The 26,788-nt window shown below is 38.5% G+C and overlaps 1 protein-coding gene across 2 annotated transcripts; it reads left to right on the top strand.

Moving 5' to 3' along the window:
- Positions 1–1,403: 1,403 nt before the first annotated feature.
- Positions 1,404–24,832, top strand: LOC121324013 (G-protein coupled receptor 176-like). Of its 2 annotated transcripts, XM_041265391.1 has the most exons (4): positions 1,404–1,501; positions 2,153–2,992; positions 18,241–18,493; positions 22,718–24,832. In XM_041265391.1, exons 2-4 carry the CDS (start codon positions 2,755–2,757, stop codon positions 23,826–23,828), a joined length of 1,602 nt encoding a protein of 533 aa, XP_041121325.1. In that variant the 5' UTR covers positions 1,404–1,501; positions 2,153–2,754; the 3' UTR covers positions 23,829–24,832. The 2 variants fall into 2 exon arrangements, with proteins under 2 accessions (XP_041121325.1, XP_041121326.1); XM_041265392.1 differs by lacking the exon at positions 1,404–1,501 and having other exon boundaries at positions 2,007–2,992.
- The last annotated feature ends 1,956 nt before the right edge of the window (positions 24,833–26,788 follow it).

Genomic DNA, 26,788 nt, shown 5'->3' with positions numbered 1-26,788 from the left:
CAGCAAAGCATGTAGGAGAGCATAAATAAATAATAATTAGTATGACTTTAACCAAGGCCCGTGCCTTGAGTGCCTCATAGCTGGTTATGGCCTTGTGTTTAGACCAGGGATCTTCAATCCTGGTGCTGGAGGGCTGGTGTCCTACCTGTTTTTTGTTTTTTTTTCCAACTGTACCCTAAATTAATTAATTGGATCAATTAAGGTCCTAATAAGCACTTAATTGGTTCAATTAAGTAATTTAGAGTACAGTTGGAACAGAAACCAGGAGCAGGATTGGAGACCCCTGATATAGACAGAGTGCTGTCAATTACTGGTCTCAGTTCAGGAAAATGTGATAACCAAGGACAAGAAGGCACAAAGAATTAATTCCTGGCACCTGGTTTGCATCCGGCTAAGGGATTACGTTTTTGTCTGCACCATGAACCTAGTGTGTAAAACTCAATCTCATCTCATTTTAATATCAAACTGGGGCCGCAGGCAATTCTGTCTCTATTGTACTATCAATAAAAAAGTAAAAATATTGCAAAAAGAAATTCGAAAAAGTAATTCAAGGCAGCATGTAGGATCATATGTTAACCGTAATCGCTGAGATAGTAACAATAAGAAACTCAAATAAAGCAGAAAACCTGTAGTCACAGGATTGTGTGTTAGCTTTGGTGCACTACAAGGTAATAACAGAACTTGTGAGTCAGTAGAAGAATGACTTCCATTATTACAGAGGAAGACACCGCATCAATGCTGTTAATCCTATTATGCTACAGCTTTTTAATGTTAGGTATTCATTTACATCTGTTTGTTTGAAATAATCAATGTAGTCCACTGAAAGAGTTTTTGCCGGCAGGGCTTGGGGGCCTCTGTTAAGCGAATCATCAGTAAGCAGTGGTTTTAGAACAGGTGTCATTAATTAGTGTCATCTTTAGAATGGTTGACCAGCCAAGAAGAGAGCTGTGTCTGGCTGTTGTGTAATAAAAGGGATAACTTCAGTGTCCAGCAAGGTAACCATCTTGAAAGGCTAACACACCCAGCTGGAATCTAAGTGGTGTTTCCATTCTAAGGTCCTGGATATGTGCTGCTTCTCTGTGGAATCAGTCTAAGTGGTAGGCAATGCTGTACTGAGAATGGGAGCCTTTGTAATACTTGTTTAAAACTATACCTTGTTCCAGTGAACGAGATTACACTTGTCACAAGATGATTATTACATGGTAGCGCCCCTGATACATATGTTGTTTGTATATTCACAGATAGTGTCATAAAATACTGGTACAGTATATGATTTTTTTAATTAGGAAGGAATAAATCACCGAATGCATTTTTTTAAGAGCAGTCACGGCTACACACATCCCGTAAATGCGAGACCCCACCCCTTACTACGCTCTCACTCACTCAAGCCCGAAAAGGGGGAAGGGGCGGCGCTCCATACCACAGTCAGCTACAGACCGTGGTTGCTGCTGAAAAAGAGAAAGACGTTTTGTTGCTGAAACGAGAAACCTGGATAGAAAAGGTAAGCGGTGAGAAGACATGCAAGGAGGGCATGGTCGAGAAGGGCCTCTCCTATGTAAGCTGAAGTGGATACAGGCTTAGATAGTGCATGTATTGTATATGAATGCATCATCCAAAATACGCCACCGCCTATACAGTGGTGTAGGTTAGAAACCTACAAGCAAGGTATTTCCCCTCTTTGAAACCAGTTTTATCGTATGGCACCAGTTTATTTTTGGTGACACTAAATACAGGTTTCAGCAAGAGGTACACGCCTATATTTTTTAAACTGACTATTAATGCAAACAGTGCTTCTGTGCTATAATAATACACAACAACACGTATAAACAAATCTGTTGAGCCACGCTGCATAGCCTTTTATGTGCATGCGTTTAATATAAAACAAAAAGACAAAAACACTGTAAAAAAAAAAAAAAAAAAAAAAAAAAAAAAAAAAAATTCTATTCTGCACTATCCCTGGTTGTTGCAAAACACTGGAAATCATTTAGGCGCGGTAACTCGTGAAACTGCACCTCATATGTTTTAATATCCACAAAAAGGCAGAAGTTTAGTGCTGCGTCTGCCCGTGTTAGCCCAGTGACGGCTAACGAATGAGTAGCAAGCAGTGCAAAAATACGCTGCTGTGGTTGACAATTTCTGTTTTATTACACAGGATACACTTTGGGAATTGAAGAAAACAAGCAACGTAAGGGGGGAAATGCAGTACTGATCAGTAAGCAACATTGGGTTCTCTCTGACCAATGTCCTTAGTCGCACATCTGTCTTGGGACAGAGAGGCGAGCTGCAAGATTGGAAATGACTATTTGTGAGCAAAGGCGTGTATTTAAGTGATGCTTATTTAAAAATTATAGTCGGACATTCATTTTATTGAGCACTTCGAGGAAGTGGATGTTGTTGTTTTAGTTTTCACATGGAAGGGGGCCGAGGAGAAACTGCCGAGCACGGTGCGAATACCAGACTAGTGGACCGGCAGAATACTGAACAAGTGTGCATTCCAACCGCATTCGTTCCAAATTTCTAATGAACGCGCACTCCGCTTTATCGATATGTATTTTCAGCAGTAAGGTATATAAAGACAAATTCCACTTTTGAACCTTGGTTTGGGGATTAATTAATAATCGTATAGTATTTGGTTATTACCAGCATGGCTATGCTAAACATGTAAACGGAACAGAAGCCTCCGCGTTGGTTACCTGATGTATCGGTAATGTGATTCAGAGATGCTTGTAAAGACATAGGCAAACAACAAGAGACATGGAAGAGGATAGTGGGAGCTGGTCTGCTATAATTGGGAACAAAAGCGGGATTCTCGCTCCAGCTACCAAGATCTGGGATTTCCAAAACTCTTCCAGTCCGCTGGTTTATTGGGATAACAACAACAAGAGTGAGAATCGGATCATCCCGTTGGAAAGTCAGGGTTACAGTCAAGAGCAAACCTACCGGAACTTCACAATCGCGGCGCAGGTGCTCATCTTCATTGGGTCGCTGTTAGGTGAGTTGGTTGCAATGTCGTGTGTTGAAATAGAAAGGCGTGCATGGAATATAACTGTATTTATATATGACATTTGCAGCCTGCGAGTGTGGATGCGATTGGCTTGTGCAGCTAGTAGAGCTATATGTTGATCCAACTTGCTCAATTGTATACTTAAATGTGAATTATGAGTGACTGTTTTTTTTTTCTTTCTTTTTGACAACATTAATTGTATGGACTCTGGTTATATACATCAATAAGTTGCATATCTTATAGGCTTCACAGTTAGTTTACATTGTCTGAAGCAATGGTTTAAACCTAGGTGCACATGGAATGTAATACATGTATTTTGTGTTGGACAATATAGCCTACACAAACACAACACACACACACACACACACACACGTAGTACATAAAATAGGCCTTGGATTATTACAGACAATATTCAAGCAACACCTGCTTTTTTTTTTTTTTTTACATTTTTTATTCTTGTTTGGTATTTTCCTTTTCCTCAGTTTTTAAATGGGGGTCCCAATTCAGCCATCAGAGGTTGTTCTAAAGGTCGTGTCAGCGGCATGCACGGTACGTGCCCCCCCCCCTCCCCCCCATTATGTCTGCAGCAGCAGGAGGTTATATGCAAGGTTGTATCCCAGAGAAGAAAAACAAATATGTAAACAAATAACACATCCTTTGTTGTACTCTAGTATACATATTTTGTTATAAATTCATAACATATTACAGTCAAAATGGGATTATAAGAAAACATGGTTAAATAATAATAATAATAATAATAATAATAATAATAATAATAATATATATATATATATATAATAATATATATATATATATATATATATAGTATTTTTACATATTTAGTATTTTTACAATGCCACAAAGCATTTCAAAAAGATTAGGCTATGTTATTCTCTTTCAAAGCTTTGTAGACACAATAAATAATGATAAAGTATTTAGAAGAATGTGATGTCCAGAAATGTCAGAATGATGAGCTTGCAGCATTTGGATATTTCCACAAATGGTGTTGTTTTGATACGTGTGGCTATTGCGATGTCTGATTGATCCACACACCTAATCTACAGTGTAGCAGGCTGTGAGTACTACAGCAGTCAAACAAACCTCAGGCTGGTCATGTAGATAACAGTACAAGCATATCAGCAATGTACTCTACGAGAACAAAGAACGGGTGTGTTGTATATGAAAATGGAACACATCGGGGTCAGTTCAGTGATCTAAATGCTTTGTGGGACCAACGTAAACACTGCTACTGTTTGTGTTGTACAATTAGGACCAACACATGCATTCTGTGTATAGATAATGAAGGCGGGGTATGCACCTGTAACGATACAGTTTAACATAGAGAACCGCATACACAGTTGTGATAAACTTGGTGAGGACATTCTGTATGACATTTTAGGACATGTCTATTAGTCAGATTGGTTCATCCATTAATTTTGGGTCGTCATCGTCCTCATGTTTTGAACAGCAACACGAATATAAATAATCAGCACAGTACACAGCAAATATCAAACTAGAATAGGCATGAATGATAGGGACAGTGGAATCAGCGGCATCTGCACCAGATACTATTTGAATAGAAATCTGTTTCCAAATTAACATAGCAGGGGGATCTGTCTTTATGATCTCACATTTGCAACCAGTTTAAAATCTAGCCCTTGGTTATTGCAACCAATTTGAGGAAAAAAAAAAACAACAAAAAAGATGTTTACTGTTCTAGACTATTGCTAGATTCTTTAAATCCCAATTCACACTGTGAAGAAATGTATTTCCAACTGATTCAAATCTCAAAGCAACCAGGATTATGTTGAAATATAGATTGCTGCGATATATACAGCACGGGATACAGCAAAGATAAAGCGGGTTGCTCTGTAACACTGCTTGGAACAGTAAAGCAGAAATTAAATGCACATTCATTCAGCTTGGGCTTATTGCTGCCAAAACAGTTTGCAATCCTGTTAATTCCCTACATGCTCAGTATTAGGATACAGCTTAATTAAGATAAAAAACCGTGGTGAGGAAAATTAAGCCAGTCATTTTGAACTGTGACTTTGCACAGGATATTGTCACGGCTCTGAACACAGAATGACTGACAAGCAAGTCAAAAAATATAGATCCTGTTTTTTTTTTTTTTTTTTGTAACTGCTTCTGAGCTTTTCTTAAAGGTAAAGACGTGTCAAAAGTCATTTTATTTGTTTTTACATCTCAGCCTTACCTGTAAATGATTCAGAGTTGTTTTGAGTTCACTTTTGTCTGTGTCAGATTCCACTTGGCATTATCTGTGCCTGTAGAAGCCTAGTTGCTGACTTTTCAAGCGACCTTTCAACTCTGCTGTCCCCACCTTCTTCATGGTAGAATGCGGCACAGCAGAACTGAAAGGTCACAGTGTCATTTGAATTGAGCCTGCAACTAGGATTCTAGAAGTCCTCCAATTGTGCAGCACAGGACATTTAGAATTCCAGGTGATATTGCACAGGGTTAGTAGCAGGTGAAATGAATTTCACCAAAGTGAAAATAGTCTGACAATCTATAGGAAAATAAGGAACTTCCAAAAAAGGGATTATAGGCAGGTTCCGTATTGAGCTTACATGGGTTCTCTTCTATCATTAATGACTGGTACGACAGATCTTGATTAGCACTATCTTTGGACTAACATCCATTGTTAAGATTTGGTGGATGAAAAAAGGTGATTGGATTGACATAGTAATCAGACAGAGGTTACCTGTTGTTTAGTTGATCAGAAGTTTAATTTAAATCACGTAGACTAATTTACTAACTTGAAATACCCCAGCTTAGCACAACAAGAGATGCATGCTACTTTGAATTGTTGTTGAATTGCCATAATGATCTGAAATTGCTTGATCTCTTTGCATCTTGGCAGATCATACTCCACGGGATTACTCAGTGTGTTTATTAATTTAATGGCAGCATGCTGGTTTTCTCTTATGGTTTGCAATAATTGTCATACATTCAGTTCTAGTGTTATGCTTGTGACATGAAGAGCACTTTGTCACCGAACAAAACAAAAAAAAAAAGAGTCTTTTCACTCAGCTCGGATAGATGATCAGTGGGGGTTCAAGAGGAATGAAGGCAAATCCGCATCAGCTCGGACTGGCGGTCAGTCCATGCTCATTGGAAAGGAGGTATACAGTATGTTTGTCTCATGTTCTTGGTAATGAAAGAATCACATTTCATTTCTCTATTTCATTTTTAATACAACACTGAAACAGTTTTGTTGTTGGTTACGGTAGGATTGAAATTAATTATTTATTTTTCAATTATCTGCTGTGAAGGACTGTGATTAAATAATGTTCTGTCTCTTGTTACTGTATTTACTGTTTCAAATATGTCACCCCTGGATCACAAGCCTCATTTCAGAACCCCTATAAAAAGATTTGAGTTGAAAAGCACTGTTATTACTGGTGCAAGCACTACATTTTACCAGATGAATTAACAAACAATCGAGTAAAAAACGAGAAGAAGAAAGAAACTTAACAATAGAGTAGTAGTCTTTGTAGATTAGCTACCCAACTGGAAAAGGTTGCTACCTTCTCGACATACAGACCATTTAAATGCTAGTGTCTGTGAACTATAAATACAATACATACATTATTTTGCATATGGGTTATGAAATAAGCAGAAATAATTTATCATTTGTTGGCCGATTTATTTTTATGTGCAATTATATTTGTGTTTAAACTGTAATAATAAATCATTTTCTTGTGCATCACCCAGCGACGTCTTTGGAAAAATGTAAAGGCATCTCCAAAAATGAACAAAGCACGTAACTGGGTGAACGATGTAATTTCGGATTTTGTGAGGGGTTTAGAGGGGGATTCAGTTCGGCACCCCAAAATTAAATATGATCAGGTTGGGCTTTTTTGGGGAGATGGTGTCCATATGAATGACACTGGTAATGATATATTCCTAAAAAACACACAGAGAACCTTCCCTTTCAGGTCTAAGATTCACACATGCATAGAAAGACTGAAAAAGGCAAACGCTAACTTATTTCCCAGCTAACTTATTTCCTGTGACACCGTCATATTGGCTTTTTGTTTGTGATAGGGGCGTTTTGTGAGATTAGAGGTTAAATACTGACTGCCTGCTTTGTAAAATCTGTCAGCTGAGCTAAATGTAGTGTATAGACAATGTCCTGTGCTTGATTTGTATTTCAAAGCTACGAGAAAGAGCTAAAGGTATGTTAGACGTACTGATAATGGGGATGTTGGGGAAAATGAATGTAGAATTGAAAAATGATACAGGGTCCTCCTTACAAAATGATAACAAACTGCCACTGTCACTGCCACGGCCACTAACACTGTCAACAGGATGCGTTTTAGTCAGGTCTGCTCTGGTTCAACTTGAGGAAGGTGTTTAAACTGGTCACGGGGGATCAGTAACCGTACCTCATTGGTCAGCAGCCTCAAATTCCTTCAGGGAAGTTGGAGGTGGAAATCAGGAGCAATAATAATAATACCTAGAGTTGCCAGCAACTCTATAACTTCCAGTACCAGTAACAGCACCAAACACTTTAGCAAATAGTGCAGAATGCCATTTTTACATAGTAACCATGACTCTATGTGCACTCTATAATGAGCTATAAGGCCATTTAATGCCTTACGAGTTAAAAGCAACACCTTAAAATCTATCCGAAATCGGACCAGAAGCCAGTACAGAGATGCTAGCACAGGAGTAATGTGATCTCGTCTCTTAGTCCCGGTTCAAATTCTAGCTGCAGCATTTTGTATAAGTTGCAGTACCAGAGACTAGAGCATTACAATAATAAATTCTATAAGATACAAAAGCATGCATCAGTCTCTCAGTATCTGAGTGGGAAAGAAAACTTCTCAATTTGGCGATATTTCTTAGATGATACAATTTGTTTTTTAGTAATATTCCTGACGTGTTTCTCAAAAGAAATGTCTGGGTCTAAGATCACACCAAAATTTCACATTTCGTCTGCAAATTCATAAGAGAGGCCACCAAGGAGTAAATCGGACATATTACTTTGGCACTTTTGAGACGGTCCCTTGTGGAACATCATCAGTATGGAATGTTGGGAGAAGACCATATTGAAGGCTGAAGTGGAGACACGACGAAGAAGAATCAGTACAGCATGTTGTGCGGTTTGGATACAGAAGCACCTGCCAACTGAGCACCTACTACCAGCCTTTTGTCAGACCACTGCCTTGTAACTGAAACAGAGAGATGCAGCTTTTATAAATTATAAAGTATGGCATGCTTTATGAATAAAATCAGTCATGCAGACCGTTTACACAAAATCTATTCAGGGCTTCTGATTTTAGGATTAAAGACAATTTCTACCCATTTAATCAAATTTTTAAAAAGAGGGTTGTATCTGATTTCACATGGTAACAAATTAACGTAGAAATTCAGACATTAATCTTTGAGTGTGTGGAGTTGAAGCTCAATTGTTATTTAAGAATTCACAGTTGAACCGGAGAATTGGAAAATCAGACACACTATATGCATTGAATAGCCCTTGTGTAGTGGAGGGTATTGCTGTAGATGACCAACATACTAAACATGCTGTAACATACTGTACAAGTTTGTTGTCTTTGCTTAGAATAGATCATTATTACATAAATGCATTATTGGCTCCTGTTCATTAGTCTTTCTTCAAATAATGTAAGCTTTCCTTAATGATTCAATAAGTATTTAATGGTGTCTTAATAGCATATGTTGGGCTTTATGAGTACATAACCAATTTACATCAGTGAATTGAACAAATACATTAGTATTCCACTACCTATTTCTCTTTGTCTGAAAAACAGAGTCTTTTAAATTGAAATCGTACTGTGTTCCAAGGTTCACCACCTCAGACCCCAGCAAAGCTTTCATGACGCACTGTTTCGGAGTTCATAGTTAAAATAAAACCTGAGGTTTCTTTTAAAAGAAAGTATCACCCTGATTTAACTTGTATAGCGTTAAGCATTAAGACGCAACAGCTAGTGTGATTAGGATGAGAGCAAAGTCCCTTTCCCTTTCAGATCCTGGCTGCCGAATACAAGACTTCATTCTAAATCATGTTTATACTCTACGTGAGTCCTCCACAATGTAGGCATTATGATGACAATGATGACTTATAACTTATTCCTAGCACCAGAACACCATTCAGAAGGGCTGTTTTTCTCTTCCAGGATCTTCCAAGACTTTAGTTACTCATGCCAATGATAACCTGGGACATTATTTTAAATAGTACTGGGATGAACATGGGTATTTCACGTTCGAATATTCTTTCAAAATTGAAACAAATATTTTAAAGCTTCTTTCATTTGAAGTATAATGCATACTATGTTACAGTAGTGTTTCAGTTAACCAGTAAATACCGGTCAGAGACCGTCTCAAAAGCTCATTGACTGACAGAGACGGAAGCTTCAAGTCAGTTTGACTGGCAGCAAAACGTGTGAGGCAGCTAAAAAATTCTTGCTGGTTGTAAGCATAAACATATGACTAAGGTTGTGAGCTGATATACCTCGTCAGACATTAATAGGGACATTATTCAAAAACAGCTGCAAGTGAAAAAGAAACAGAACTGGACGTGCCAAAAGATATCGAAACTACTACAAAGCCTTCACCAAGTAAGAAAATATGTTCAACCCTGAGTGGGGGAAAAAAGTTTGTGTGCGGACGACACGAAAACGTCGAGGGCACTGACAAAATATTTTGCCAGTTTTGCATAAAAGATGATGGATTTACTAAAGGCTTGGTTAATATACAAGATTCTTCCCTGACAGCACAAACAGAGTGCGGCAACCATATAGTAACTATGCTTACACTGAAGCAGCAAGCGACCATGAAAAAGCACTGCGATAAAGCAAGTCAATCATCAGGCAGCAAACTGATTACTCAGCTGAAAGTTGTTTATCACATGGCACAAAATGACACTCCAAGTCACCAGTTTAGTGAATATGTACGCTAAAATATCAGTATGAAAACAAATGATTTAACAGTTTTGTTTCATGTTTAATTAAAAATATGAATGCGAAAGGATTTTGAATATATGTGTGTAGAGTGAACGTGACTGGTTCATTTGTGTGGTGACTGGTAAAATGTTTAGTGAGAGGTCACTATGACAGGCTGCATTTTTTCTAGCGGAAATAAATATTGGTGGTAAAATAAAAGATTGGGACTAGTTATCACAGACACAGCAAATCTACAAAGCCTCATTGTTTACTGAGAGGTGTTATTTTATTATTACTTTTACACTTTCAAAGCCATTTTCACTTTTGCCCATAGTCCTTCAACAAAATCAATAAGTCTGATGATCACGTAATGGAGGGGACAAACAGTTTTCTGTACAGCATGCACAATAGCTCCATTTATTAAAAAAAGACATACTAGTAATTAGCAGTGTCTTTGACTTTAACGCAACAGTGCAATGTAACAGCACTCACTGCATTTTCTTTCTTTCTTTCTTTCCATTTAATGTATGTTTGAATTATAAACTTACCCAGCATCAAACAGCAAGCTTGTTGGATAGAAGATAAGGTTGTCATTTTTTTGGGATTCTTGTAAAATGCTATTTTTTAAGGAGCGACGCTTGCCTTTGTGCTTGATTTCATACTTCATTCAAAGCTGGGAAATCTGTCACCCCCAGAAACAGAAGCAAAGTGTGCCTACCATATCCGTTACTTTTGGATTAGTCTTTCTTGGTTATAGATGTTGTCAAGGTTTTGGACAACAAGGAAATTGACCTTTACAGGCTACACTGTTTACCACTGTGAAAATGAATTTAATCCAACTCCACTAAATCTTATTTTTAAAATAGCTCAGGAGATGTGTTTGCATCTTTAAAAATAGAGAAATGGAGAGGATTGAAGGATTGAAAAATAGAACATTTACGAACGAGAGGGGGCCATTTGGCCTATCTATATTCGTCCAGTTTCTGGTAGCTGATTGATCTCAAAACCTGTTAACGTCAAGTTGTTAAAGATCACAGTGATTCAGCATCAACAATATGGCAAGGTAACCCATTCCATATCTTAACACTTTCTGTGTGAAGACGTGACATTTACCTTCTTTCTTGAATCTGCATCCACCTAATTTCCAACTGGACTTGGTTTCTGTGTTGCGATTAAATATAACTGATTAAAACTAGAAAGACTTACCCCTTCAAATCATGTGACCCCTGGTAAAAAAGCAACCGAACCTAGAACCATTCAGAATTATTGCATTAGTATAGAAGATAAGAGAAAGGTTAACAAATACAGTCAGCACTTATATCCTACCCTATAAAATTGTGACTTCAGTGACGGTTAAATGCATTTTTGATTATTTCAATTGGCCCGTTCCAATCCATGTCTATTTTTCAGGGAACACAAAAAATATACAATATCAAAAATACATCGCTGAAAGGACTGTGTTTTAAAATAAGTAGGCTTCCATTTAGATGAACTGTATTGGTTTTGTTGCTACAGTACAATATTTTCTACAGAAGTAGTATTTAATTCAGTGATATTCTGAAAATATCACTTGCCAAAAGAGTGGACTGTAATACAGTACATATGTACCAGATTTAAAAGTATTGTAGCAGTATGTAAAATTCCCCATTAAAAACCCAACAGCAAAATTAAATCAAAATGTTACACATGCACAAACCTGCGTACAACGTAAAAGGTAATGCAATGTAGCAAAAGAGAAAGGAAAAAAAAACAACAGTTTCCAGAATTAAAACAGTATCCAAAATCAGTATTCAAAATTGCAGAATATAGTGCTCAATAAGGCCGTAATGTCACAGTTCACTTGAAAATGTAAATGTACAAAAACAACTAAAGATCAAAAATTTACAAAAATTACATCACAATATCTAAAACTGTTTAATGATTAACTGTTACATTAACGTAGCTTGTCTTGTTATCTTTGTTTTGGCTGCGTTTTCGTCATGTGAAACGGGAGGAAGCGCTGTGTAACTGCACCATAATAACAGACTGATTTGGCATGCGACAGGAAAAAAAACGCGGGCTGATGGATATTCAAATAAACTGTAACATTCAGGATATGGGATTTGTATCAGAAAACTGGTGACTGAGTCGGAAATCACGTGTGACGGGCAAGTGCATAAATTTGTTACATATATACAGTGCCTTGCAAAAGTATTCAGACCCCTGACCAATTCTCTCATATTACTGAATTACAAATGGTACATTGAAATTTCGTTCTGTTTGATATTTTATTTTTAAACACTGAAACTCAGAATCAATTATTGTAAGGTGACATTGGTTTTATGTTGGGAAATATTTTTAAGAAAAATAAAAAACTGAAATATCTTGCTTGCATAAGTATTCAACCCCTGTGCTGTTTGCACCGATGAAAGAAATTGCCCAAACGAGGACACAGTTACTTTACCATTGGCCTCCACCTGTGAACCATTAAAGTTGTTGTCACATTTTCTGGATAAAAACCCCACTGTTGAAGGATCATTGGTAAGGCTGTGAATCTGAAGGAAAATGAAGACCAAAGAGCATTCTACAGAAGTTAGAGATAAAGTAATACAAATGCATAGATTAGGGAAAGGGTACAAAATAATATCCAAGTGTCCATAATCAGGCAGTGGAAGCTGCGTCACACCACCCAAGCACTGCCAAGAAAAGACCGTCCCTCAAAACTCAACGCTCAAACAAGAAGGAGACTTGTGAGAGAAGCCACAGAGAGGCCAACAATCACTTTGAAGGAGCTAGAGTTCAGTGGCTGGGAGTGGAGTAATGGTGCACCAATCAACCATATCAAGAGCTCTGCATAACACTGGCCTGTATGGGAGGGTGGCAAGAAAGAAGCCGCTACTCAAAGTACCATCTGAAAGCACGTCTGGAGTTTGCCAGAAAGCATGAGAGTGACCCATCTGCGATGTGGGAAAAGGTTTTGTGGTCAGATGAGACCAAGATAGAGCTTTTTGGCCAAAACTCAAAGCGCTATGTGTGGCGCAAACCTAACACTGCCCATGCCTCAAGACACACCATCCCTACAGTGAAGTATGGTGGTGGCAGCATCATGCTGTGGGGATGCTTCTCATCAGCAGGGACTGGGCATCTTGTTACAATTGAAGGAAGAATGGATGGAGCAAAATACAGGAAAATACTGCAAGAGAATCTGCTTCAGTCCGCTAAAAAACTGAAGCTTGGGAGGAAATTCACCTTTCAGCAGGACAATGATCCCAAACACAAGGCCAAAGCAACACTGGAGTGGCTCAAGAACAAAAAGGTGAATGTCCTACAGTGGCCCAGTCAAAGTCCTGATCTCAATCCCATTGAAAATCTGTGGCACTATTTGAAAATTGCGGTCCACAAGCGTCGTCCAACCAACCTGAACAACCTGGAGCAAATCTGCCAAGAAGAATGGGCCAAAATCACTCCGACACTGTGTGCAAAGCTGGTACATACTTACCCCAAAAGACTTAAAGCTGTTATTGCAGCGAAAGGTGGCTCTACCAAATATTAATGTGTGGGGGTTGAATACTTATGCAAGCAAGATATTTCAGTTTTTTATTTTTCTTAAAAATATTTCCCAACATAAAACCAATGTCACCTTACAATAATTGATTCTGAGTTTAAGTGTTTTAAAATAAAATATCGAACAGAACGAAATTTCAATGTACCATTTGTAATTCAGTAATATGAGAGAATTGGTCAGGGGTCTGAATACTTTTGCAAGGCACTGTATGTATGTGTGTGTGTGTATGTGTGTGTGTGTATATATATATATATATATATATATATATATATATATATATATATATATAAACAAGGATTTATTTTATTCTTAATACAAGGGCGGTAAAATGCGACTGACGGCATCTGGGTAACGGATATCCGATTGCTGACTGTATAAAAATGTCATAAAAATCACTTCCTAGTTCTTTAATAAATTTGTACAGTGATGACATTGGAGTAAATGAGCATTCTACAACCTTGCGTGGCATTCCCCTCATTGGGGAATGCCACACAATCATTTCCTAATCAGTGTTTAACAGCAATGCTGCATGTGAGCAAATCGTGCTACAGTAATGACATGCCACCTTCTTAACTGTGTTCTCTGGCGAAGACATCTGTTTGACTCATTAAGAGCTGTGCAGAGAGGCACTGCCGCTCTCTTGGATACAGAGGAGGGTGTGGAGTATATGTGGGGTTTTCATTATTTATTTGCTGCAGGCTTTACATAGAGAGACAAAAGTCTGTATTTATCTGGGCTTTTGTTTTTTATTCCGTCTGAAAAAAATTTCCGCTCTGTTTGGATGTGGTGAGGCGTCTTGAGAACTGACTACAGAATCACTGTACCAGCAAATCAAAAAAAAAACTAACTATGTGTGTTGTCCCCTGCTGGGCATACTGTGTGCATGTAGGTCTATACACTGTACAAACTATTGCACACTTAGATTATTATTTCTAGATTGAGAACCACTTATCCAGTTGTAATGAAAGTTAGTGCTTTAGCACATGTTACTGAGACTATCAGAAGCTTTAAGAAGGTGCCTGTCCGTCTGTGTTTTTGCACTGTATATATGTCACATTTTCATTTGTACCTCTATCTAAAGAACCACTCATTCAGTTGTGATGAGTGTCTGGGGTTGCCACCTGTCCCTGTTTTCCCTGGATCACCCAGGTTTTGAGGATGGTGTCCTAGAATTTGAATGTGCCTTCCGGTAAGTCCCTTATGTTGAGCACAAGTTAATAAAAGCAGATACTATTATTGCAGTAGATGCACAATAAGAATTTGATATATTATTGGATGATTTCTGGAGAGTTTTAACAACAGCCCTTTTGTTCAGATGTCCCCTTTTTTTGTACCTCAGAGGTGGGAACCCTATGAGTATCACAACATTTGTTGCAGTTATTGAGATGATCACAGTATCTGGGGATATATGGAGGAACTTGTCTGTCTGTCTGTACCTATGATGGATGTAGGTCATGACAATTATTTTTCATGGAGCTGATTGCAAACTTTGCAAGGAATGGCTGTTACTGCACTACACTCTTCATTTTGGATGATTAAGAACCACAAGGATCTGGAATCTGGAGAGGGTCCTTTATTCCTTGAAGGATGTGGAATAAGCCCTCGGATTTAGTATGAAATCTGATAGAAAACATCTGAGCCTCTACAGCTTCTTAAATTAATCACGCCCTTCAGGAGCTCAGGATGCATTCACAAGGAGCTCAGAGACCCAGCCTGGCAACTGTACTGCAAATTTGTTTTATGATTATTAAAATGACTGTTATTATTGCACAAAATAAGCTATTTAGGAGTGCTAACCATGCCTTTAAAGCCTGTTTTAATGGATTAAATTCAAGTTTAATATTCTCGATGCTGGTTTCATTTTACACTAAAATAATATTTTTGATAGGGTTGGAACAATCAATTCAGTCAGGAAACTCATGCAATAGATTACTTATTAAAGCTTAGCCTAGACAACAGAGCTATATTATACATTTTTGTACACTACATAGTTTGACCTTTGGCCTCCCCTTTCAAGCTACCCCTGCCCATAAATGCAGAGGCTGATTAATATCATATTGTCACTGATATTCATGTTTCTGACAGTTATCTAAAGCTAAAACTGCTGCCGAGATGTGTTGCTCCTCTCTCTTACTTTGGATTTGTCCATAAAGCTATGATCAGCCTTCTGTGCACTTAATCAGAAACCAGTCGTTGTTGACTTACCAGTTTGTTTATCTTACCTTAATTATTTTAGCCCTTCTCACACAAGCTTCCTCTCATTGAAACTCTCCTTCTACATGGTGGGTATGGCTAATGAGCAATTATTTGGACAGTACTGAATTAACATCCTTGTGTTACAATGTAGGGTCATTACACTTGGTCACCCCATGTTCAGCTGAAGTTCCTCCATTGTCTGTTTCAAAGAATCAGACCCATAGGGATCAGTGTGTCTGTACTGCTGTTAAAGATACTGCCGATGTAGCATATTGGAAGCTGTAGCACCCACAAGCAAGAAGATTGTTTCTTTAGCTGTTTTGTTTCTCTAAAAGTAGCATTACATGTTTGTATGTTTTTAAAACAGTTGCAATATGTTCTTTGTTACAGTATATATTTTTTTGGTTCCTCTTTTTTGTATTACTGATTGATACAGATTTATCAACACAGACAAGGTTTGGACTAGCAATGCAGACAGCTGTAAAATGCAGCTTTTACAACATATCTAAAATATAAAAGCTGCATTTGTTCGAGACAGCAGACTTTACAGACTTCAATAGAGGCAGGAGTGGAGTTTCTTGGTTGGAAGGTCCTTTTAAAACCATTTTGGAGAACAGACTGCTGGAGTGTAGATTTGTCAAAATACAGAAGCAGGTGGCAGCCAGTTGGATTTAACATTATTTAGTATTTACAGAATCAATAATCACTGGGTACTCACCAGTACAAATGCCCATCTGAAAAAAAAAAAAAAAACCTCTGAAATACAATAAGGTTTAAAGAAATTTTATGTATACACATTTCCAATTATAAACTGAATCTATACATCCCACAATTGAAACTGGAATGGAGTTTGAAATGTAATCCTGAATTTTGCAGGTAGTCTAGTGTAGGCTAGTGAGGGCTACAGTAGGCATACCCATTCAAACCAGTACAGTGCAGAACATAACAGTACCTGCATCTGAACTGCAGACAAAGGCTGGTCTCATTCCTATGCATGAGTGTTCACTGTCGAGTGGGGCGCTGTGACAGAGAGTGAGTCAGCACTCTCCCTCCAGACGTGTGTGCCCCGGACTGCATGGTTTGACAGTTCATTCCAGGGTCATTTGTAAGTCGGAAGGGGGCGGAGTCACTATACCAGAAATAATCGACCTAATGCGATTGTCGAGGTGTCAGTCATGGATTGGAGGATAAGTGATTGCACGTGCTACCGAAGGGGGCGGGACTGAAGGTATATCAAAGCAATCTGTTCCTTTGTTACGGTTACTGAAAAGACCTGTAAAGGACGTGCTGTGATTTAAACCGGGAGTGTTTTTCACATTGTTTTTGTCTGTCTGTTAATAGTTGTATTTGTCACTGTTAGACGGCTAAACTATCCGGGAGCTGTCGCTAATCAGCCAGCATCAGCCCCAGACTATACCGCTGCACTACTGTTTCACTGGCTGCTGTATAACTCACCACTTACACGAGGAACACTCACCTTTGGGATTGTGACCATGTCTGTGTACAGTGTGTGTTAATATTATTTTGGGACTGAACCCCATGGTTTTACTGACTTTACACATCGCTGTGTAGTTAGTATTATTATTTAAAAGCAAATAATAAAACTTTGTTTTTCACCATTGAACTGTTGTTGGATTGTTGTTACTGAGCACTGCAAACCACTTTGCCACATGCATGTTAAGGATGTAGGGCCACAGGGTTAAATGTAGTTTGTGCTGCTTTATACTGATTGCTCTGATTTGTCTTTTGGTAATGTTATTTTGTACAGTTTTCTACATGCAGCGTGTGCTAGACCTGGATATAAACACGACTGTTATCCGCCATAGCACAGAGTTGGAAACTGACCAGATACATACAAACAATTGAACATTGGACATCTAAATACCTATGACTTTGAATAGCTTGTCTGAGCATCATGTATATGGCACCTCTGCCTTGTCCTGTACCATCACTGACCGTCTCTGTTACGATTAGTGGAAGGCACTTTTTTCTCTGGTTTCAAAAATATAGGTAATGTTATTATCAAATAATAATGTTTCTTGGAAATATCTCAGCTTTTAATGCCAAAACATGGTTGTAAATGAAAGCGATAAAGGGTAGGACCCCTAATCTGCAATTGATGCAATCTGTTTTCACATGGTTAGTTATATAAGCAGTGCAACTATTCAACGACAGTCATTTTGATTTCCAGAGGTCGCTTTAAGTTATGTTACTGTCTAATGCCAGTACTTAACCAGGTTCAAACTAATTCAATTCAATCTGCCATTTTATAAAAAGGTTTCTGGAATGATGTTAGGTTCAAGAAAGTGAGCTTGCCTTACTTTCAAGTACTGTAGTCTGTTACTGTTTAACTTCCCTAGGTTATCTCCCTCAGCAGTGTCTTTGGGGTCAAAGCATGTTACTGGCTACAAAACAGTTAAGAAAGACTGAAGGGTGGAAGCAACCGCACTCCCCCAGTGAAATTGCCAAGAAAATAGTTTGTAATGTGGTCTGTGCAGGGCGGGTGGAGTAACACTAAATGGGAAGGAACAGACAGGTCTGAAAAATGCTGCTTTTGCTCTCCTCAGGTAACGTCATGGTGCTGTGGTCGACCTGCCGAACGACTGTGTTCAAAACTGTGACCAATCGCTTCATCAAGAACCTGGCGTGCTCTGGTATCTGTGCCAGCCTGGTGTGCGTGCCCTTCGACATCGTCCTGAGTGCCAGCCCGCAATGCTGCTGGTGGGTCTACACCCCGATCTTCTGCAAAGTCATCAAGTTCCTGCACAAGGTCTTCTGTTCAGTGGGCATCCTCAGCTTCACTGCAATTGCCATGGACAGGTGAGCCTGCAGACAAAACACTCAGCACTAACAGGTGCTGAGATGAACAATATCTGTTCAGTTTGAATTAGCAGGAAAACAAAACTAAAATGTGTACCATATTGCAGTTGAAAGAAAAATAACTGGTATCCCATGCAATTACTTAGAGAGAAACACTCTCTTGTACAGCAGAATATGTGTTACTTATTTAGGCATTGGTTTCCTTTGTATCTTTTTGATACAGTCATTTATAAATTCTGTTTAATTATCCATTATAAAAGTTTACCACAGTACATTTACAGTCATTGTAGAATTTTTGCATGGTTATGCTATGTTTTTACTATAGTTTACAATGGTTTGCAATGCTTGTTTGTCTTTTAATATGCCTTACCATGCCTGTCTGGGCTTTACAATGCTTTTTACTATGCTTTATTACACTTTGCTATGTTTTTTGCTATTGTAAGCAGTGTTTGAATATTGAAGTATTTGTCCCAGCAGTAGTAAATACAGAGAATCTGTATAGAGCTGTCACAGAGACGGCCGAAGTGGGCGGCGTCAGAACCAGGAAAAGGAATGAATGACAGAGAGGTGTGGTTTGGTGGAGCTGAGCGAATGTTTCGCTCAGCATTTAATAAACAGAACAGAAAATAAAAAAAGGTTGTACAAACAAACACAAACACAGGACACGGCACACGTCGCCAAAACAAAAGAGACAAACAAAACGGACTAAACAAAACAAACAACGGACTAACTAACAAACACGGTGAGCTTCTATTTAACGATGACTACTATTCTTATTATTATTTCTACCTCCGTCTCCTATCCCGTTCTCCACTCACCGAACACCAACCGCGAGTGGGTGAAAACATGCTGTTTTTATGCAGCTGTACCAAGACTCGATTGCTAATCAATCATTCAGTTGGAGTCTCGGTACAACTGCACGTGAATTAATAAAGTGCAATTCCCCGTGCTCACATATTATTACTTTTTACTTGCACGTGAAGTGCTGTGCAATCCTCGTGCCTAAATACAAACATTTATATCCCGTGTACCAATGTCTATACACCAACATTTAAACACACCACACGCAACACATAACAGATAATATACACAGGGGCGGGCACTTGTCACAAGAGCCAATAGCTTTAAATTACATTTATTTTACTGTTCCCTTACATTTTTATGTTGTTCACGAGCTGCTCTTCCATTATAGTTGCCTGTCACAGACATGTGTAATGCAGGCTAGATCATACAAAATGTCTTTATATTAGTGAGCGCCAACTAGTGCTCTGCAGTGTATTGCATGCAAAACTAAAGTAAAAAATAGACACTTTAAGTGGCAGATCAGTAGATAACCTGGCGCTTACTACTATAAAGACTCGCTCTTCTTTATATTTCCAGTATTCTTTTATAATGTCTACACTGCAAAAAAATACATTTTAACAAAAGGCAGATTTCACTAAAGATTAGATCTCCCAACGATTCAGTAGAGAATTTACAAAAATAAGAATAAAGAGCTGGGTTTTTTTTTTTCACCATTTTTTGATAGCGTCAAATTTTTCATTGATAATTAGAGTAAGTGATAGAGAACCAAATGTGAGCAATTCTTTCCAATCCAATCTCATACATTAAAAGATTCCCTCTTCACTCTCAACCTTACAATTGCACACCGTCTTTGAAAAATGGCAATCCTAAAACCAGAAGGGAGAAAGCGAGCAGCTAATAGGATCATGAATAAAAGATGACAGGAATGCCGTTTTTTGTGTTTTGTTTTTTTTATGAAAAGAGCTCTGCAGTGCATGCTGAGAGCATTCATGACGGGTGTCACTGCAGTGTTTCTCAGACATTTTATCTCAGTTTCTCCATCCATTTGATTTAAATCTCCCTTGGAGGTGCTGCTGGAGCTTGGCCAGGAGGGCAAAGTCAGTGTTGAGATGCAGTGGTTCCTCCGGCCCTTCTACATAGTACAGAAGGCAGTGGAGCATCAACAAGCCCTGGTTATTTTTTTGTGTATGTGTTTAAAACTTCCTGATGAAATTTGTTTATCAATAGCAGTGTAAAGCATGGCTGATCGTTTGAATGGCAAATGGTACAGAAAGACAGCACCACACGATGAAATGAAGATGAAATTTATCGTAATACATAGAATAATAATGTGTCTAAAATCTGTTTGTACGAAGATCAGCGTAAGATCTTCAAAAATCTAATCTCATATAGTACACCCATTGGAAAATTTTGCCTGTCATGTAATACTACTGTATTGTTACAAAATGTCTTGAGCTGTATATAGAATTAAGCAAACAACAGCCAAGTAGTGGCTGCTTTCTGCACACAGAAAGTGAGCAATATTGGAACGAAAAATAGTATTGTTTTTACCACTTTGGAAATCCATGAGTCAGTTAAGTTAAAGATCATGATCATCTTGCGAGCCATAGAGAGAAAAACATCTTTATCAAAATGTGAACCTGTAATCAAATTCAGCAATGCCTATGTGTTTGTGCGCAATGTATAGGATACAGTAAACAGTAATTTGCCACTTTGTCTTATAAGTAAATACCTTTTCAAAATCTAGGGACTGCTTCTGATGTCAACATTTTTATGTATGCCTTTGGGGGGTGGGGGGTCAGGGATGGGGGTCTGGAAAAAGAGTACATGGTGTACGCTTGCTGTAATTGATGGTAATTATGGATGAGCCTTAATGCCCTCATGGGTCATATAAATTGGATTGCCGTGGGGTTATGATAGAAGGATAGTTATGAGTGAATGCAATAAATTCATCTGAAGTAACTTGGGATCCAGAGTGGTGGGAAGGGAGAGTGTGCAAGGAAAAAAAAAAAAACAGTAGTTGCTATTGAACGGTGTACCAAACAGTATAATAACAATCTATCATGAAATAGACAGGGGGGAGGCTGAACTACAAAAAAAAAAAAGATTGTTATTTGATTTGAGCTACCATGCGAGTCCAGATCACAAATTATGTTAACACGTCCCCGATATATATTTTTTTGTATTATTGTTATTTTTTATTATAGTGAATATTTCTTTCAAAAATGCAGTGCTTTATACGTTTCTTGGTTCACATGATTAAAATATCAGTTCCAAATATCTCTTATAAAACATTCTGTGATCAATATATTAAAAACTTCCAAAACAGGAGACCATTTTTTTATTTCCCTTTATTGTTTTGCTTTAAAATTTACAACTACCTTCATAACCTCCTCCTGCTGCAGGTAGTAGCCGTGATTATTCAGATTTAGTTCAAGGATGTTAATGCTATGGAGTTTAAACATTTAAACCTTTTCCAAGTATCCAAAATGTTTTCCTAAACATTCAATTATCAAAGATACTATATGTATGTGAAATATAGAGGTCAGTTGTAGTGTTCAGACAGTAAGAAGAGTATCATGTAGGGTTATTTATTTTGGTTAAAAACCCAGTGACCACACTCTATCTGCATCACACATCAAAATGATCTGAATTTGCTTAATCTCACAGCAAGAGACACAACCAATATTAACAACAATACCTATGATCCTGACTTATAGGGCACCCTGTATAGATCATACTTGACTCTGTGAACTTTGATTAATTCTGCAGAACAGCTGAAAAATGTGGATTTCTTTGCCTTTCTCGAGGTAGCAGTAGAATGGATTATCAGATTTGGATACATTTGTCTACAACTACACAGTTTAGGAAATGGGATGTCATGCCCGTCTTGGAAAGAACAACACCCCCTATTAGAGATCTGAATACAACACTGAAATACCTCTCTGAATGACAGCATTCCACTCAGGATCAGACCATTCAGATGCACCTTTTCATATATTATGCGTTTCTGAGGCACCTTTTCATACAGTATGTGTTTTAACTAATGCACGTTAAACGCTTGTAAAGTGCAGTTAGTGCAGGTGGTAGCGGCGAGCTGAGTCCAAATAATAATTAGACATTTCTAATTGGGAGAAAAATAACTAAAACAATTGGCAACGACTACATTTAAAACAAATAAATAAATAAAATGGATGTGTTGGGGCTTGTTAAAATGATTTAGTGTAACTCTGCAATTGAAAAGGAACTGTGGTAAATATAACTGATGGTTGTTTTTTTGGCAGTATTACCAGTGAAAATGTAGAATAGTTACAGTATTTGTATTTTAAGGATAGTGTTAGCATAATTAAAATGTAATCCAAGAGTTTCTTTAAATATATACTGACTTTTTAAACTAACCCTGTTGTGTTTGGTTGACAGATACTATTCAGTGTTATACCCCTTGGAAAGGAAAATATCAGACTCCAAGTCCAGAGACTTGGTCATATATATCTGGGTGCACGCGATGGTAGCCAGCGTCCCTGTGTTTGCAGTGAGCAACGTCACGGATATCTACGCAACGTCCCTGTGCACCGAGACTTTGGATTTTTCAATTGGCCACTTGGTGTACGTCCTTGCCTACAACATCACCACTGTCATCCTGCCTGTGGTGGTGGTATTCATCTTCATGATGCTAATCCGCAGAGCCCTGAGCACCAGCCAGAAGAAAAAGGTCATCATCGCCGCATTGCGGACTCCTCAAAACACCATCTCCATCCCCTACGTCTCCCAAAGAGAGGCAGAACTGCACTCCATGCTGCTATGCATGGTGCTAACATTCATCCTGTGCAGCATCCCCTACGTGACTCTAGTGATCTACAGGACCATTCTCGACATCTCCGACGTATCCGTGTTCCTGCTGCTCACCGCCATATGGCTGCCTAAGATCTCCTTGCTGGCAAACCCATTGCTGTTTTTGACAGTTAACAAGTCGGTTCGCAAGTGCCTGGTGGGGACCATCGTTCAGCTCCACAGACGTTACAGCCGGAGAAACACAGTGAGCTTGGATGGCATCGCGGATGCTACTCAGGAGCCCAACGTACGCTCAGGAAGCCAGCTCCTTGAGATGTTCAACATCGGGCAGCAGCAGATATTCAAGCGAAGCGAGGATGAGGAGAATGAGACCAAGTCTGTAGGATCTGGAGAGTTACGTCCCAAGGAGATCCCAACGACCAGCATGGAGATCAAGGACACCGTGGTGCAGAAGTACTCTCCCCCACACAACAGTTCAGACTCGGCCGCCCAGGTGGCCCCGGCTACCCCCTCGGAGGTAGAAGACATCAATGACAAGTACGCGATGCAGTTTGGTTTCGGGCCCTTCGAGCTCCCACCACAGTGGCTGTCAGAAACAAGGAATAGTAAGAAAAGGCTGCTACCTCCATTAGGAAACACACCAGAGGAGCTCATACAAACCAAGCAGCCCAAGTGCAGAGCAGAGAGGAAGATGAGCAGGAACAACAAGGTCAGCATCTTCCCCAAGGTGGACTCCTAACTTTGGATTGTAAAAGAAATAAAAAAACAGACAAACAACATGGACCATGTACTTTTCTCCTTTCTTTCTTTCTTTCTTTTCTTTCTTTCTTTCTTTCTTTCTTTCTTTCTTTCTTTAAAATTGTGCCAAATATTTTTACTATGAAACTGTTGCTCATATGGCCATTTTAAAACGCTGTTTTTAAAGGATGAACCTGGGCAATAAAAAAAAAAAAAAAATTACGTATTCGACTGCAAAACTGTTTATATTTACCTTATACTGATTTTTCTATGAGGGGTTTTGAATGCTTTTAAATGTTGACAGATTACAAATGATTGTCATTAGATCTGCAGTCAGCATAGGCATGTAGACTAGTTCATGAATATGCACGACCAGCCCCGTACCGTAGGAATAGAATTGCAAATGAAGTCTACCATGCACACTCTAAAATCGTGGTAGATCAACATAATGATGATGAAAACGTGTAAGGTAAGTGCTCAACTCTTTATGCCCCTAGTAACACAAAATAGACTATGATGCCAAAATGGAATGACAAGTACGTTTTCCTACTGTTTAGTTGCCGTATCAGAACTACCTTGTGAAGAAGCAGAGTTGGGCACGCTTCTATTACGTAACAAGTTACTTATTACTTGTTATTCGTTTCTTCAGAAAAAATAAATACAATTACCTTATTTATTATTTAATAAAAAAGTAGCACATTATATTATTGGTTATATTTCTTTCCTTGTCTTGTTCTGCGAAACAGTTATTGTGAATATTGTTTACTTTTTAACTATATGTGTGGTAATTTATTAACTGTCAAACAAGTTTTTAAAATGTTTGTAGTATAATTACATTTCATTTTTGGCATTTGAACATAATGTACTGTATATTTCCTGACTTTCAATCATTGTGTAGTATGAAGAGAAAATCACACAAGCATTTGAATTCAATAAAACTACAAATAGCAAATCAAAAATAACAAAACTAAAAGAAAGGTCTATAGAAAAATGAACTACAGTACCATGAAAAAGTATTTGCTCCCTGCCTGATTTTCTGCATTTTTGCATATTTTTGACACTGAATGTTATCAATCTTTAACCGAAATATAATTAGATAAATGGGACCCTGAGTGAACAAATATCACAAAACTTTGATACTTATTTCATTTATTTATTAAAGAAAGTTATGCAACACCCAATGCCCCCATGTGAAAAAGTAATCGCCCCCTTAGACTCAATAACTGGTTACGCCACCTTTAACAGCAATAACTGCAACCAAACGCTTCCTGTAGTTATTGATCAGTCTCTCACAGTGCCGTGGAGGAATTTTGTCCCACTCCTTCATGCAGAACTGCTTCAACTCAGTGAAATTTGTGGGTTTTCGAGCATAAACTGCTTGTTTCAGGTCCTGCCATAACATCTCAATGGGGTTTAGGTCTGGACTAGGCCATTCCAAAACTTTAAATTTCTTGTTCTTCAACCATTCTGCTGTAGACTTGCTTGTTTGTTTTGGATCATTGTCTTGCTGCATGACCCAGTTGCACTTCAGCTTCAGCTCACGGATCGATGGCCTGACATCCTCCTGTAGAATTCTCTGATACAGAGCAGAATTCATGGTTCCTTCAATGATGGCAAGTCGTTCAGGTCCTGATGCAGCAAAGCATCCCCAAATCATGACACTACCACCACCATGCTTGACCGTTGGTATGAGGTTCTTACTGTGGAATGCAGTGCCTAACAGGGCCCATGTTGGCCAAAAAAATTTCACTTTTGACTCATTTGTCCATAGAACATTGTTCCAGAACTCTTGAGGATCATCCAGGTGGCAAACTTGAGACGAGCATTCATGTTCTTCTTAGTGAGCAGTGGTTTCCGCCTTGCTACTCTGCCATAAATCCCATTTTTGCCCAGTGTCTTTCTGAAGGTGGAGTCATGAACACTGACCTTAGCTAAGGCGAGAGAGGCCTGCAGATCCCTGGATGTTGTTCTAGGAATCTAGGTGACTTCCTGGACGATTTTACACCTTGCTCTTGGAGAGATTTTGGCAGGACTACTGTCCCACTTTCTCCATTTGGACAATATGGCTCTGACTGGGTTGATGGAGCCCCAGAGCCTTAGAAATGGCTTTGTAACCCTTTCCGGACTAATAGGCATCAACAACTTTTTTCTGGAGGTCTTCGAGAATTTCTTTTGATCGAGGCATGATGTGCCTCTAGAACCTGTGTGCTGACAACTTCACTCTGATGGTAAGGGCCAAAGTTAATTAGATTTATATTGGGCAGGGCTGGCCCAAATCAGTCCAGATTGTTAACCAAAGTATTCAAACAGCTGACCCTAATTATCCCTTTAGTTGGGTTGAGTTAACTAAGGGGGCAATAACTTTTTCACATCTGAAGATTGCATGTTTGATTACCTTGCACACCAAACCAATGAAAGTAGCACCAAACTCTGGTGCCATTTTTTTCTCTCAGGCTTCCTCTATATACCCACAAAAAGATCTGACCAAATTCAATTTGAAAAATTAGCAAAAATGCAGAAAATCAGATGGGGCAAATACTTTTTCATGGTACATATATGGTGATAAAGCAGTAAATGTAAAGAATAATGGGGTGATGCAATAAATGTGTCCACCACTGTACGCAAGCAAACAAACAAATAAAAATGGTACGTACAGTCAAGTATGAGCCTCCTCTCAATCTTGTCCTATTAAACATTAAAATAGATGTGTTTCCTGTATGACATTTTTGAAGTGTTTATCAGCAAAATGGATATGTAGGGATACTCATTTGTTGTTCCTAGTGCCTAGCCTTATTCAAATACAAGGCTCAGAAAGACTGATTGCCCCACGGCTTATTATTGCCTCGAGACATCCTAGAAGAGATTGCGTCATCGGTGCTGAGGCATCCACATTAGAGCAGTCTGGCACGTCAGGTTTAAAAGAGAAAAGACCACTAATGGAAGTGTACAACAGAGAAAAGG

This window comes from Polyodon spathula, chromosome 12, assembly GCF_017654505.1.
Source record: "Polyodon spathula isolate WHYD16114869_AA chromosome 12, ASM1765450v1, whole genome shotgun sequence".
Taxonomy (NCBI): domain Eukaryota; kingdom Metazoa; phylum Chordata; class Actinopteri; order Acipenseriformes; family Polyodontidae; genus Polyodon; species Polyodon spathula.
This window is presented reverse-complemented; position numbering and strand designations above follow the sequence as displayed.

Coding starts and splice junctions, on each gene's coding strand:
- LOC121324013 (XM_041265391.1), top strand. CDS start 2,755: ATGGAAGAGGATAGTGGGAGCTGGTCTGCTATAATTGGGAACAAAAGC. Junction 2,993..18,240: donor CTTCATTGGGTCGCTGTTAG/GTGAGTTGGTTG, acceptor TGCTCTCCTCAG/GTAACGTCATGGTGCTGTGG. Junction 18,494..22,717: donor ACTGCAATTGCCATGGACAG/GTGAGCCTGCAG, acceptor TTTGGTTGACAG/ATACTATTCAGTGTTATACC.